The sequence below is a fragment of the Sceloporus undulatus genome, chromosome 3 (genome assembly GCF_019175285.1).
Source record: "Sceloporus undulatus isolate JIND9_A2432 ecotype Alabama chromosome 3, SceUnd_v1.1, whole genome shotgun sequence".
Lineage (NCBI taxonomy): Eukaryota > Metazoa > Chordata > Lepidosauria > Squamata > Phrynosomatidae > Sceloporus > Sceloporus undulatus.
Genome location: NC_056524.1, coordinates 198,915,909 through 198,931,720, shown reverse-complemented (window position 1 = coordinate 198,931,720; position 15,812 = coordinate 198,915,909). Strand labels below are relative to the sequence as shown.

Here is a 15,812-nt window from a genome sequence, read left to right as displayed (position 1 = left end):
TCTCCAGCTATATCATGAAAATACATGGCTTGTTTAAATCAAGGGTGGACAACTGCACATGGCTAGGGAGGATTGCATTACCCACCAGGAGACCTTAGTGGGCTTCACACTCCCTACAAGAATTTTTTTCTTTTGCCCCAAAATGGTACCTAGGTATTAAGGGGCAAAATTTTAGTCCCAGGAAATGCATGTTTTAATAATATGAAGTGAGTATAAGTCACTTTCTGTTTCAAAAAGGCCTTTTAAAAACCCATGGGGTCCTGGGGAACCACAAAAATGGCTTGTAGTGGTCTGTATGCACTTTGCTCACCCCTGATTTAAATATTTTCATATGAAGACCTCAGGATGGCATAAAATAAAATCAATTTGAACAGTTTGAAACATCTTTGTAAATGACTTGGATGATGGAATAGAGAACATGCTTATCAAATTTGCAGACTATATCAAATTAGGAGGGGCCGGCAAAGAGGAGGAGGCCTCCAGCACTGGCGGCCCCCGCTGGCTTTTTTGCTGGCCTTTGACGGGGCCTGGGGCCCCGTCAGGGGCCAGCAAAGAGGGGGAGGTCTCCAGCGCTGGTGGCCCCCGCCGGCTCTTTCCCGGCCTCTGACAGGGCCTGGGGCCCCATCAGGGGCCGACAAAGAGGAGGAGGCCTGGCCCCTGGAGGGTGGAAGCTCCACCCCCGGCATGCGGCTCTGGGACAGCAACCTGGCCCCCGGCTCAAAAAGGTTGCCTACCCCTGACCTAGAGCCCTAAGGTCCTATGGAGAAGGCTTTCTCTTGGTCCCATTACCATCCCAGGTTCGTTTGGTGAGGACACAAGAGAGAGCCTTCTCAGTGGCTGTTCCCAGCCTGTGTATTCCCTTCCACAGGAGGCTAGGCTGACCCCCTGCCTGCTGGCCTTTCACCAACAAGCAAAAACATTTTTATTCCAGTAAGCTTTTAAAAATCATGCAGGTCTGGTTTTATTGGGGGTGGGGGTAGTTCAGATTTTTTTTAACCTTTGTATGTTTTAAATTTTATATGTTTTAAAAATTAACTTTTTACTGTTTTAATTAGGCTAGTTTAATTGTTTTTTAAAAATGTTGTTTTAATGTTTTTATATTCTGAGCCGCCTTGGGTCCCTTTTTGGGACAATAGTGGGATATAAATAAATAAATAGATCCCCCACAGATACTGAGGGCCCACTGTAATAGTGCCACTCTATTTTGCTTTGGTCAGACCTCACCAAGACTACTCTGTCATGTTCTGGGCACCATAATTCAAGAAAGATATTGACAAGTTGAAACATGTCCACAGGATGGTGACCAAAATGGCAAAAGATCTGGAAACCATGCCCTATTTGGAGTGGCTAAGGGATCTGAATATGTTTAGCCTAGGGAACAGAAGGACAGGTGACATGATAGTTATGGTTAAATATTTGAAAGAATGTCCTGTTGAGGATAGAGCAAGCTCCCCCCCCCCTGCTCCAAAGTCTAGGACACAGAGCAATGGATTCAAACTCCAAGAAAAGAGATTCCACCTAAAGATTAGGATGAACCTCCTGATTGTAATTGCTGTTCAACAGTGGAATATGCTCCCTGGAGGTTTTTAAACCGAGGCTGAATGACCATCTGTTGGGAGTGCTTTGATTGTGTCTTCCTGTATGGCAGGGTGTATGGCCCTTGTGGTCTCTTCCAGCTGTAATGTATGATTCTATGAAATGATTTAAAACAATATATTGTATTTTAAAAAAGAAAGGCATGTTAAGACACAGCAGTTTAAAAGCATTTAAAACCATTCAATACTACTCTCATGTGCAAATTTGGCTGAAATCAAAAGCTCAAGTAAATAGCCATGTTTGTATTTGGCCCTGGAATGACAGAATTGTTGGTATAAAATTAAGCCTCTAAAGTGACTGTATACCTTTTTCACTATGTTTTGATTATTAGAGCCCGAACAGATGGGTGAAATAAGCCCATTTTCAGGTAGCTTCAAAGTGCGGCATTTTGATGCTACACATCATGAAGCTGCTCAGAAGTTGGGCGGCTGCCCAGACATGTGTGGCTTCATGACACTCCAGCAGCAAGGTGTTTACATGCTGCATACTTCCAGAGTACCATGAAGCTGCCATGGGGCTGCAGCAGGGCTGGCAAAGCTGGCTTTTTCCTGGCCGAAAAAGGAGCAGATCTTATCCGCTCCTTTTTTTGTCTGGGTTGAAGGCTGATTGCCATGACCCCAATTCGTCTTCAGAAGGGGGAGCTTCAAGCCTCCCTTTCTTGCCAGTCTGTTTTCCCTATAAGTGTTCTCTCTCAGTCCAGAGGACTACACCAGGAGTCTACTGTTTTACTGGAATAGGGGGATTGGGCAGCTGTTACATTAATACACAAAGAAGAACTTCTGAGGAGATGGCCAATTTTTACCTAAATACTGCTCCCAGTTTTAGATGAAAGCTACTGATAACAAACCTTTGTCTTAGAACGGTTGGTCTGATTAACAGGTCTAAGGTGAACACCCTTTTTAATTCTATCCATCATTTCTTCCACAGCTTGTCTCTTCAGATCTGTTACTTCTCCTGTTTCCAATGAAAGAAAGAAATCAAACTAAAAAAGTGATTCTTTTATTAAATGTATTATTTTAAAAAAAAGCTTCATTTATATACCGTTTCATACTGAACTAACAGTGTCCAAGTGGTTTACAACTGTAAGCTAATTGCCCCCAACAAGCTGGGCACTCATTTTAGTGACCTCGGAAGGATGCAAGCCTGACTAGTATTGAACTGGTGACCTTATGGTTTTGAGTGAGTGGCTGCAGTACAGGCATTTAACCACTGCGCCCACCAGGGCTCCTGGAGGTTTTAAGGGCACAATGCAGAATGATTGCTGTAACCATTTTTAAAATTTTATGATTGTTCTAAATACTTTCCCATGTTGCAGTTTATAATTGCATATAAAAACAAACACAAGGGAGACAGCAACCCAAAACCAATCCAAGCCAAACCAAAAGTACAAATTCTTTGTTCTTAACAAGAGCAGTCTTAAGAAGAAGGTTCCTCAGCCTTGCAGAGCTGGTTTTAGGGTTTACAGAGAACTGTAGAGGGATGGAATTACAGCGTGCCCGCGCCATACGCGCATACACGCTCAAGCCGCGGGGTGGAAGGGGCGGCACGTCCCATGCGCCGCCGCGCCGCCACGGCCACCGTGCACGAGCCCCATTGGAAACAATGGGGCTCAAGCATAGGCGGAATTTGCCTTATGCGGCGGGATCCGGAACGGATCCCCGCGTAAGGCGAGGACGCACTGTATTCACTGATTTTGTTCTCAGTGGAAGCAACAAGTAATTTTAGCATTTTTCTATGTGCTGTAAGGAATCCTTTGAAAACTACTCAGTGAGTAGTTTTGAAGACTATTTGCAGTTTGGGACTTATTCAACACAAAATTAGGAAATAGGTTCTTTTGCACAGAATACTGAATTTTCTGTGCAGGAAACAGCATTTTATATACAGAAAATAGCTGAAATACTATTTTCTGTACAAAAAATTCTGCTTCCTACATAGAAAGTACTGTTTCCTGTATTAAAATTTACAGGTTTTCTGGTAGGTGAGGTGATCCTGCACATATTTTGCACAGAATGAATTCTGAACTGCAAAGATTCTTATCACTCCCAGATTATCCTTGTTAGAGTTGAGAAACATACGTTTTGACAATTTTTGAATATTTTCAAATATTTTTCCATTAGTAGGACTGCGAGAAAGAGAGGAATTGTCAGTTCTGATGGAAACAATGAGAACCAGTGGAAATATGCCTGTCAGCATCTGACTACAGAAATTATAACAATGTACTTCTGACATTAAAAAGGTGAAATATTGACAGCTTTACAGTAACTAAAAAACCCCATTTCTGATAAAGTAAAAAAGCAACAACCCACACCTTTATATGATCATGATGCTATTTTGCAAGAGATGAATAATACCATTTAATTAGATCATGACATATTTAACTGAAAAGTGACAGTGAAATATGGGTGATGTTCAGATTTGCTATAATATCTGATTCAAATGTAATATGTGATAAGCGTAACATTCTCTCAGTATATTTTTGGATCTACAAAAAATATTTTTGCTGGGAATGTATTTCAAGTCAGTGGTTTAAAGCTGAACATCTATTTAACTAGAACTGGAATTTTAAGTCCTTAATGGACAACAACAGTCACAATGAATCTAGTTATAATAACTCAGTCAAATAGCAGCTTTCTCAATTTTAGCATACACCCAAATCATTTACAGAGCTAGCAATTTATTGTGCAAGTTAGGGTTGGTCACAGCTGCTAAAAACTACTAATTAATCAAAAAGCATACTCTCTTCAAAACAATTAACTAAGGGCACAATCCCATGCATGCTTTCTCAGAAATAAATCCAATTAAGTTCAAGCAGAATGGCTTCCAAGGGAATGTACATAGGATTGCACTCTAAAAATCCTGTGGTGTCCAAAGGATTAAGTCTTCGGTTGTGGCATAAATGTTCAATGAACCACAGATCACTTCATCCTATTAATTTCATGTTATCCTTCATTAGCATGCTCTTGTCTACAGATGGAAAAACTGCACGCCTGGCAAAAGGTATTCTATTACCAATGAACCATTACCCAGAGAAAAGTTACTTTTGAGGACTACAACTCCTCAAATTTATCAGCCAACCTGGCCATTGGCCATGATGGTGTGAGGATGTGGGGTATTATAATACCCAAACATAACTTTCCTGAGCTCTACTATTAGTAGTAAAGGTAAAAGTTTTCATTTGACAAGGCTGTCAAGTCATGTCTCACTGTAGGGCTGGTGCTCATCTTCATTACTAAATCAAAGAGCCAAGGTAGTCAAAGACAACTCTGTGACTATGTGGCCAGCATGACTGCACAGAACTCTTTTACCTTCCCTCTGAAGTGGCACTTATTTAGCATATTTTCCGACGTATAAGACAATCCCCAACTTTTCCAGTTAAAATATAGAGTTTGGGATAGACTCGCCATATAAGACTACCCCTCTTCCAACGCTCACCAAATAAAAAATTTTTAAAAATCAGATTTGATTTCAATATGGTAATTTTAATTCAAATACTTATGACATGCAGGTACTTAGCAGGAAAACGTGTATGCAAAGCCTGCTTGGTTTGGTCAGCTCTCCCTGCCTGCCCAGCCCCCCTATCTCCAAGACTATCAGAGTGGTAGTGGCCCTTTTTCCCCATACCCCGGGCGTCCCAGACGCCTGCAGCTTGCTCTGCCCTTCACTTACACCTTCCTGGTGAGGTGCCCCCTCATCTTGTCATCTGGACTGCGTTAAGTCACTTCTTTCCACGAATCCTGGTTAGTGGATTTTCTTCTACCATACTTGTACAGCACCGCCCTTGTTGCTTTCATATGGTCACCGAATATGGTGGGGATGCGGCCATGGCCGTTTTTGAGCTCCCCCCATCATATGCAGCGACCTCAGATTCTCCAGTCTGGCTCAGAAGTTTCATCACCCATCCTATAACATGACACCCAGCGTATAAGACGACCCCGACTTTTGAGAAGATTTTCCGGGGTTAAAAAGTAGTCTTATATGCCAGAAAATACAGTATCTACTTTGCAGAAGCTGGGACTTGTGATGGGAGCTCACCATCACACGGCGCATGGATCTCAAACTGCTGACCTGCTGATCTTGTAGAATCAGTATCTTAACTACTGTGCCACTGCATCCCTATACTATTAGTATGCAGAGTCAAATCCAAGCAGGTTAAATGAAAAAGGGAAAAAGCTCTTACCAGAGCGGGTCTAATAAGATAGGCAATTATTCAGACAGGGAGAGTACAAAATGGGATCACCTCATATCTGAATTAGAGAAGCTCCAATTCAATGTAGGGAAACCCACTGTTCAAACTTGTCCAGACTCTAACTGAATTCTTTCTCTGCTTCTACAAATACTGTACCTTGGGATCATGTGATTTCCTACCCTGTAATTCGTGGATGCAATGGAGATCTCCTGCTCCATGTGGCCTCTCCCGGACAGCACAGAACTGTCAGATATCTACAGCTAGCAATCATGGGTCTTCTTCAGAGGAAAAAGTACAAATGAAAGCATAGGGGACCAAGAGCTGTGTGACTAGCCTCCTCAATTCTGATAAAGAAAAAAAAGTGAAGGGTTTTGAAAACCTACCTGATTGAATGGCTTTTAACGCACATATTTTTATTGCTCATGCTTCAATTTTATTACTTTAGCTGTGGAAACGGTCCCCCCCCCATAAAAACTGGCTGAAATACAATGGTACTGTATTTTTTTCTATGCTGAATGTTAAAGTTTGTTATAATATTATATTATTGTACTTTTAGTTTAAAATTGTATTCTATTCACCACCTTGTGAGGACTTGATTCAGAAAGATGGATTGTGATATTAAACAAGGAAATAAACACCTGTTTGAGAATGTCTATTTTGGTAACCAGCATGACACAGTGGTTTAAGTGTTGGACTATGACTCTACAGACCAGGATTCAATTCCCATTTGGCCATGAAACACATTGGATAACCTTGGGCAAATCACAGTCTCTCAGCTTCAGGGGAAGGCAATGGCAAACCTCCTCTGAACAAATCTTGCCAAGAAACCCCCTTAATAGGCCTACTTTATGGTTGCCATAAGTCAGAAACTACTTGAAGGTATGCAGCACACACACATTTGGGTAGCAGACAAGTTCCCTGCTCCCTGCAGTGGGAACCAGTGAAGTTTGTGGGTAAAAGTTGTGTTGTGTTGGGAAGGTTAAGTAGAGTTTAGCAAATATTCCTTGGTCTCTCAGACTGCTCTTCTATCTTGGTTTTGGAACGGACACATTATAGGGAACCCTGTAAGTACCATGGGCATGCGAGCTGTTTTTGGCCTACAAGGGAAGAAGCAGAACTCGTGGTGGTTCAGAGACAAAGATGGACAGAAGAGGGTACCAGGAAATTTCATTTGTGGAAATATATATGGAACAGAGGAAATAAGGGGAAAGGAGTAATATGTTGCTGACTTGAGGTAATTTTGAGAAGAGGGAGAAAGGAAAAGTATACTGTAAGTAGGGATCTAGAGACTATTCATGCTTTTTTAAATACTCAACAAAAAAGAGAGTCTCAACACATTTGGAGAAGTGTTACACATTTTTCAGTCTTTTTTTTAATTTCAGGATGTTATATCAACATTTCATTAGCACCAAAAGATATTCATTTTGTGCAAAACAATGTTTTTGTACAAAAATATATTTTATAAATGCAGAATGCAATTTTTGTGCAAACATGTATTTTCCACAAAATAATTTGTTGTGCCACTTATTTTTTTGTAAGCAGTCTTGAAATATAAAACAAACAAAATAAAACTTAAAAATGTAGAAAACTCTTATTAGCTCCTCTAGAAGAAGAAAATATTTAAACTATTTTGTTCTTGTGTGAAAGATTGAAACAAAAGAAGGTTTACATCTTTAGCTGTGAGGCACACATAAAAGGAGGGTACTACTACTACTACTAATAATAATAATAATAAAATAATAATAAAATATTTATTTATATCCCGCCTTTCTGCAGATCAAGGCGGCTTACAGTATAAAATGCAACAGTACAATAAAACCAACAAGGAAATTACAGTTAAAATAACAAGCACAGATTAAAATAACAATGTCCAGCTAGCTTGAGATAACAAAACAATAACAGTGGGGGGGAGGGGAGGCAGCATCGAGGACAGTTAGGGGAAAGCCTGTTGGAATAAAAAGGTTTTTAACCCCTTTTTAAACTGGTCAAGGGAGGTGGCCGAGCGGAGCTCGCCGGGAAGCGAGTTCCAGAGCTGAGGGGCCGAGGTGGAAAAGGCCCTCTGCGTTGTTATAACATATTTCGCATCTGGAACTCTCAATAATTGCTTCCCAGCCGACCTGAGTGTGCGGGGCGGATTGTATGGAGAGAGGCGATCCTCCAAGTACCCTGGGCCCAAGCCATTTAGGGCTTTATAGGTAATAACCAACACCTTGTATTGGCTCGGAAGCGAATAGGCAGCCAATGTAGATCTTTTAATACTGGTGTTATATGGCTGGCCCTGGAAGATCCAGTAACCAGTCTTGCTGCCATGTTCTGAAACAATTGTAGCTTCCGAGTGTGGTACAAGGGCTGCCCCATGTAGAGCGCATTACAGAAATCCAATCGAGAGGTTACCAGAACATGTACCACCGTTTCAAGGTTCCCACGGCTCAGGTAGGGTCGCAGCCGGGGTATCAGCCGAAGCTGATAACAGGTGCTTCTGACCGTCGAGCTCACCTGAGGTGTAAGGTGAAGCGACGAGTCCAGGAGCACCCCCAGACTGCAAACAGAGTCCTTCAAGGGGAGCGTGACCCCGTTCAGGACAGGTGGACAAACCTCCAATCCCGGACCGAGCACTTCCGTTTTCTCTGGATTCAGTCTGTTTTCCCTCATCCAGCCCATTACTGAGTCCAGACAGGCATCTAGAGGAGAAATGCCATCCCTGGTCACTGCATCAGTCGGAGACACAGAGAAATATATTTGGCTGTCATCAGCGTACTGATAACACCGCGCCCCATGTCTCCGGATAATATCTCCCAGCGGTTTCATGTAAATGTTAAATAGCATGGGGGACAGAATGGCTCCTTGAGGGACACCAGATGTAAGGGCCCTCTTATCGGAGCACACGTCCCCCAGCTGCACCATCTGGAATCTACCCAAGAGGTAGGAACGGAACTACTGGAGCGCAGTGCCCCCGATTCCCAACTCCTTCAGGCGTTCCAGAAGGATACCATGGTCAATGGTATCGAAAGCCGCTGAAACGTCCAAGAGCACTAACAGGGACACGCTACCCCTGTCCATGCTGAGACGGAGATCATCGACCAGGGCGACCATGGCAGTCTCAACTCCATAGCCCGCCCGGAACCCGGTTTGTAATGGGTCTAGATTATCAGTATCTTCCAAGATTGATTGAAGCTGGATTGCAACTGCCCTCTCGATCACCTTCCCCAGGAAAGGCAATAGCGAAACAGGCCGATAATTATTATGCATCAGGGAGTCAAGGGAGGGCTTTTTTATCAGCGGTTTTACAATGGCCAATTTTAAGCTGGATGGAAATTGCCCATCCCTGAATGATGTATTAATTATGCGGTGCAACATGGTAGTTACAACCGCACCCCCCTGAACCGCTAGCCACGAGGGACAGGGATCGAGAGAGCAAGTTGTCTTCCTAACACTTCTAAGGATCTTGTCCACATCCTCGGTACTTACAGACTCAAAGTGATCCAGTACAATAGAGTCCACGGAAGCTCTGAAGACCTCTATTCTGGTTTCTGAGCAAATAATGGCGTCGAGATCAGTCCTTATCCGAGAGTTTTTATCCACGAAGAAGTTGTTAAATTGGTCACAGCAGGCCTTGGATGTTTCCAAAATAAGGTTCAGGGAGGAGGGAAGCTGAGTAAGCTCCCTCACCACCCTGAACAGCTCTGCTGGACGCGACTCCGCGGACGCGATACGCGCATCATAGAACAAGTTCTTTGCTGCGTCTATTGCCACTCCGTAGTCCTCAAAAAGAGAGTCCAGGAGTGCCTTGTCAGCTAAGTTCTGATGTCTCCGCCATTTGCGCTCTAGTCGTCGCAGAACCCGCTTCCTTACCCGGAGATCTTCCGTATACAGTGGTGCCTCGGGTTACGAAATTAATTCGTTCCGTGGCACCGTTCGTAACCCGAAAAGCCTTCGTAAGCCGAATTGCCATAGGCGCTAATGGGGAAAAGCCGCGATTCCGTGCGAAAAAGCCGAAAAAAGCACCAAAAGTTGGGGAAAAGCCGCGATTCCGTGCGAAAAAGCCGAAAAAAGCACCAAAAGTTTTTTCGTAACCCGAAAAAACATTCGTAACCCGAAACAATAATTCCCTATGGGATTTTTTCGTATCCCGAAAATTTCGTAACCTGGGTATTTCGTATCCCGAGGTACCACTGTACCAGGGCTGCTTTTTGGAAGCAGGTCTGAGAGGACGCTTGGGAGCGATAGTGTGTATAGCCCTGGAGAGATCAGTGTCCCAGATGGTAGTCAGGGCACCAACAGAATCGCCATCAGAGCCAACCATATACCCCTCTAGGGCTTCTTGGAACCTTTTGGGTTCCATCAGCCTTCGAGGGTGGACCATTCTAAAAGGTCCGCCACCCCCGGGGGGCATCTGGGTAGCTGCCTTGATATTAACCTCCACGAGGAAATGATCCGTCCATGACAAGGCGGAAGTACTAATTACTTCCGCCCATGGAGTTTCCATGTCCGTACAAAAGACCACATCGAGAGTATTACCAGCCAAATGCGTTGGACCCGTAACCAGTTGAGACAGGCCCATGGCTGTCATGGAATCCATGAACTCCCAAGCCGCACCAGATGGACTGTGGCTGGCCACAAAGGGGATGTTGAGGTCCCCCAGGACAATAAGCCTGGGGGACTCCAACAGCAACTCCGAAACCAGCTGTGTCAGCTCGGTTAGGGAGTCTGTTAGCGCACGGGGTGGCCGATAGACCAGCAGAATCCCTAAACTGTCTCTGGCTTTTAGGGTCAGGTAAATACACTCGATATGAGAAGTTTTACGAACATGGTTCCTAGTTAAGAGAAGGGTGTTCTTATGAATCAAGGCAACATCCCCCCCGCCCACCTAACCTGGTCTGGTCCTTAACTGAGAACCCGCCAGGGAGGGCCTGTGCCCACACAGCTTCTCCCTCAGGCCCAAGCCAGGTCTCAGTGATGCAAGCCAGGTCACAGTTCTTGTCTTCCAACAAGTCATATATAATGTGGGCCTTGTTTTTCACGGACCTGGCATTGCACAGGAGCAGAGACAGGGTTTGTGGTACGGTTGGATTGACCCTCAGGCCTCTTTGATTAGGAAAGTGGATGGAAGGTGGGATAGATATTACGCATCGATCTCGCCTTCCCCTGTAACGCATTCCCACTTTCCTACCGCCATACCTCCCCCTGCCCCACACTACTCCAATAGGAGCCCCACTCGTACCAAGGGTGACATCCGCCTCCTCCCTAACCGAGACATTCCCCGTACCCATAGCCTCTCCCCTCCCTCACAGTACAAAAGCAGCCACCGGGAGATAACACAAACAGTCATTCTCCACTGCTACAACGCTAGCAGGGACTTGCCTCAGGAGTCCCCACCAGGAACCGCGCAACTGCGCAGCTGCAAGGATGTGAAGTCTGAAGACGGCTTTTTCCCTGGACTGTGCACCGTTGCGCAGGTCTCCTCATGAGCCCAGGGAGCCGCCCGGCAGCAGCAGCAGCAACAACAGCAGCACAGAGCACAGTCCTTTGGAGGACAAAAGCGGAGGTGGGATGGGGGAGGGAACCAGGCAAGCCGGCTATAAACGTGCCGCTGCCACTGGCACGCCCCTTTCCCCGCCTTCCTCCAGGTGTTCCAAGTCCCCCCGCAGTCCTGGCTTGCTTGCTGAGTGCAAAGATGTGAAGTCCGAAGTCAGCTTCCCTGGACTGTGCACAGTTGCGCAGGTCTCCTCACAAGCCCAGGGAGCCGTCCAGCAGCAGCAGCAGAGACAACAGCAGAACAGAGCACAGTCCTTTGGAGGACGAAAGCGGAGGCGGGTTTGAGGCTTTTACCTGCAAGCAGGCCTCAAGAAATGTCTCTCTCACAGGCACAGCCCCCCCACAGCTGAGCAGCAGAGTCCGGTGGTGGTTTGTGGCTTTTACCTGCAAGCAGGCCTTAAGAGATGCCTCTCTCACAGGCACAGCCCCCTCACAGCTGAGCAGCAGAGTCCAGTGGTGGTTTGTGGCTTTTCCCTGCAAGCTACTACTGAATGCTTTAGCCAAACTGAATTAAATACAAGAATGATTTTATTTGTACATTACAATTATATCCATCCTTCTAGCAAGAGTTCAAAGTTGCATACATTGCTCTCCTCTACAACACTTTAAACTCGGAACAACCCTGTGAGACAGTTTAAGTTGGAAGGAAATAACTGACTCAAGGTCACCCAGAGAACTTCATCTTCTTCCCAGTTCAGATCCAAGACTCTATCCACTGCACCACAGATACAATACCAAAAAGACCTACTTGAATTAATATGAATGGAAAGTTACCGGCAAAATAATTTGAGTTTTATGCCTAAGTAGCTGCAGCCTAAGTAGCTGTTAGGCTTATAGACAGATTTTTTTAAACACAAAATATGGAATACACTATTAATAGCATAACTGCCTTGGCTGAGAATATACCCATTTACGGAGTGGTTGTTACAACGGACTAGTCAGCAATACCCATCTCACAGAAAGCAATCTGGCAAGACTGAATGACAAAATAAAAAATAAAAAAAATAACCCCGTTTAATAAGCTGACTATAAGGAAGACATGAGACTTCAAAATCCCAAACAGAAAACCACTCCTTCCTAGCTGTCTGCACCCAGAAGACAAACTCTATCTGTCTACCCCCATCCCCTGTTGCTCCCTCTTTTATTCTCTTTCTTCCCCTTTCTTTGGATCATCCCTCCATATTTGCAGCTTTGATATTTGTGGATTTGATTATTCACGGATTTGATTAATATGTTCTCTCTAGGAATATCTAGGTCCTGTGCTCAACTTTAACTAAAAGTTGCACTGACCTAGAGATTCTTAGAGAGAATACTCTACTAGGCATTTGAAGCTCCTCCAGTGCAGTTCTATGGTCAGTGTCTGTCGGACATTGACCACAGAGCTGCACTGGAGGACCTAGAGATTCCTAGAGAGGTGTCCTATCAGGTAGAAACATGGTGTTTTTGTTATTTGCGGTTTTTCCATATTCATGGGGGTCTTGTGCCCCTAACCCTTGCGAATATGGAGGGACAAGTGTATATCATCCCTGTAATACTTTTGATCCTTCAGTCTAGGGTATACTGGCACAGGATTGCTTTGGGTTTTTTTTATGTGGGTCTGTAAGTAAAAACCTAAGAAGGAACAGAGGAGGAATAGACAGAGAATCAGTACAGTCCTTGGAGACAATTTTGTCTGGATTAATTTGAAAAGATAAGTTATCTGTTGTGGAGTGAAGCAGATAGGCTGATGGTTCTCATGGCAGGTCTCAGAAATGATGAAGTGGTCATAGGTACCATGTTGTCAACCCTACATTAACAATGCTGTCCCAGCATAATACAAGGTTGGCATAAAGACAAGGAGATTTAAAATGCAGTGTTGTGCCTACCTGGTATTCCACCATGACATCACAACAATCCACATCAGTAATGTTTAGCATTTATTTCTTTTATAACACCACTACAATTATTTCTAGACAGTAACAATCCTACTTGATTTCTGCTTAACCAGATTAACAGAAATAATTCTTAAATTGAGAGTTTTTCTTGCTTAGAGTAAGGGCCTAGAAAGCACAGACAGCACATGACTTCTCTGACAAGAAATTCGTTTTACTGACAAGAAAATGTGACATACCTGACTCTTGCTGAGATGCTGTCTTTTCTTTCTTGGTCACACTGCTATTTGGATGAGACTTCTTACGAATCATTGACATAAGGGACCTTTCACAAAGTAAAGAAGGGGAGAGTCATTCAGTTTTCTCTTCAACATGGAATCTGCACTTTTCAGAACTAGCTTTAGGGCCTTTTTGTTGCCTCTATTTCAATTGTTTCCAAGGGCATCAACCCTTCCAGGATTGGGGCCTGGTTATATGACATGCATTGTGAAAGGAACTGGCATTAACCGACAAACAGCGAGCTCTCTTATTGACAAGAGTGTTCAAACATTGCCAGGCAGAGACAGAAATGTCACACCTCCTAAAAATACACCCAACGTATTATTTATTTTGCTATTGCTGTCGACAAGGCATAGTGCAAAACACTCAAGATCTGAATATTAAAAGGTAATGTGCCACTGTGACATGCGTGACAAAATAAAGCCTTCTCACACAATAAAAAATTGAAGGGTTCGAAATGTTAACATGACGCATTACTCTCCAGAGAACAATATTACCCAGCAGGGTGCCTCAATATTGTCCCTTCATTTCTACAGTATGTATTTGCTAGAATAGGTCTACTGGTAAACAAACAGAATGAAAATGGAAAATAAAAACCCTCACAATATCTATGGTTTCTGTTCAATTGAGAAAGCATGATATTAATTTTAAACAGGCACTGCCAAGTCAATATTTGACCCAATATGAGATATTTGCTGTCATTTCTTTTCTTTTCTTTTTACAAAAAGCTTTTAAAATGCCTAAATGGAGGGAAAGTTGTTATTATGAATGAGTACTGGAATGCCTTGAGCACCTTTCTGAATGTTAAATGCCCATCAAAAAATAAATAAAATCAGTGATCTTCAAACCAGCAAAATGTTTAGAGGATAAGAAAATTTTAGAACTGTGAGAACTCTCTTAAAGACTAACCTGTGAAGCACACTGCAAGCTGAATGAATAGACATGGCCCAGTTTTTGTTCTCTGCATTAAATGATCAGACAAAGCATATTCTTTTCTTTGTGTGATACTCCTAACACACCCCGTTCCAATGACTATTGTGTAATACCTATTCTGCATATAATGGGCAGGGAAGAATAGCCATATTTCTGTCCCTTACTCTTTTCAAAGAAAATTATCATTTGTTTCATGTGGTCCTGAAAACATTAAATCCTCAAAAAATAGCCTGTCCAAAGTCATTTAAAGAGGCTTGACACATTGGCAAGGTACTAGTAAAAGAGACATGGATTTGCTGCTCTTCAGTGCTTTAATGTCTGAGTGCCATCTATTCCATTCTTTCAATATCTCTACAAAAGTGTTTGGCTCAACTCTGCTCACACACTCTACCATTTGCAGAGCATCCATGCAGAAAGACGAAACATACAAATAAAAATACAACCCATTCACTTCCAGTTTGGAACAGTTTCCCTTCTGATTTCCTGGATATGATGCTTATTTCTATGCTCACTGGTCAAGCCTCTTCTTCCTCGGCCCCCTGAGCTTTCTTTTAAAGTTTCCCAGGGATGAAGGCCTGGCAGTAGGAATGGGGCCCATTCATTGCTAATAAAACCATGAGGAATATCCGAGATGCTCAAGAGAGGTAGGATTCCACATTGTAAAGATAGCTCACACGGGTATACTATTGGCAGAAAGGAACTAGCGGAAGACGTTAGAGCTGGGGGACCTGGAAACTGTAGTGCCTCACGACTCAACTTGTAACCTCACGACTCAACTTCTGTAATGCACTCTACATGGGGCTACCCTTGTACCTAATCCAGAAACTTCAGCTAGTTCAAAATATGGCAGCCAGATTGGTTACCGGAACAGCCAGGGGTGACCATATAACATTGGTCTTAAAATGCCTAGTTTCTGGGCACAGTACAAGGTGTTGGTGCTGACCTTTAAAGCCCTTCATGGCTTAGGTCCAGCCTACTTGTGGGATTGCCTTTTCCCATATGATCCACCCCACACATTTAGTTCCTCTGGGAAAAACGTACTGCAGCCAATGAAGACTAGGTTTGCTGTGGTTACCCGGAGGGCCTTTTCATCTGCTGCTCCCAAACTATGGAACGGACTATCAGAAGAGATGCGACACATTATTACACTTGATGCCTTTTACAAGGCCATCAAGATAGATCTCTTCCAACAGGCCTTCCCTGAATAATACACTTGGTCACCCCACTGATATTTGACCATCATTTTGATCACTTCCTACTAGTTATCCAACATCTTTGCTTCTTCCTCTTTCGACTGCTTTAACTAATGGTTTTAATGAATTATTTTATATTTTATCATTGTTATATTTAGATATTTTGTTATATATGTAAAGAAGGGGGAGGGGGAATTATTTATATTGTATTGTACTGTA

The 15,812-nt window shown here is 43.5% G+C and overlaps 1 protein-coding gene across 1 annotated transcript in view; it reads right to left on the bottom strand.

Annotated features, from left to right (window-relative positions):
* The window catches only part of SHTN1 (shootin 1), a 144,018-nt gene that overhangs the window by 35,052 nt on the left and 93,154 nt on the right, over window positions 1-15,812 (bottom strand). The window contains exons 12-13 of the mRNA XM_042457032.1: window positions 13,428-13,513; window positions 2,444-2,550 (exon numbers count right to left, since the gene is read on the bottom strand). Of these exons, the coding sequence (XP_042312966.1) occupies window positions 2,444-2,550; window positions 13,428-13,513 (193 nt within the window). The remainder of the gene's footprint in view (window positions 1-2,443; window positions 2,551-13,427; window positions 13,514-15,812) is intronic.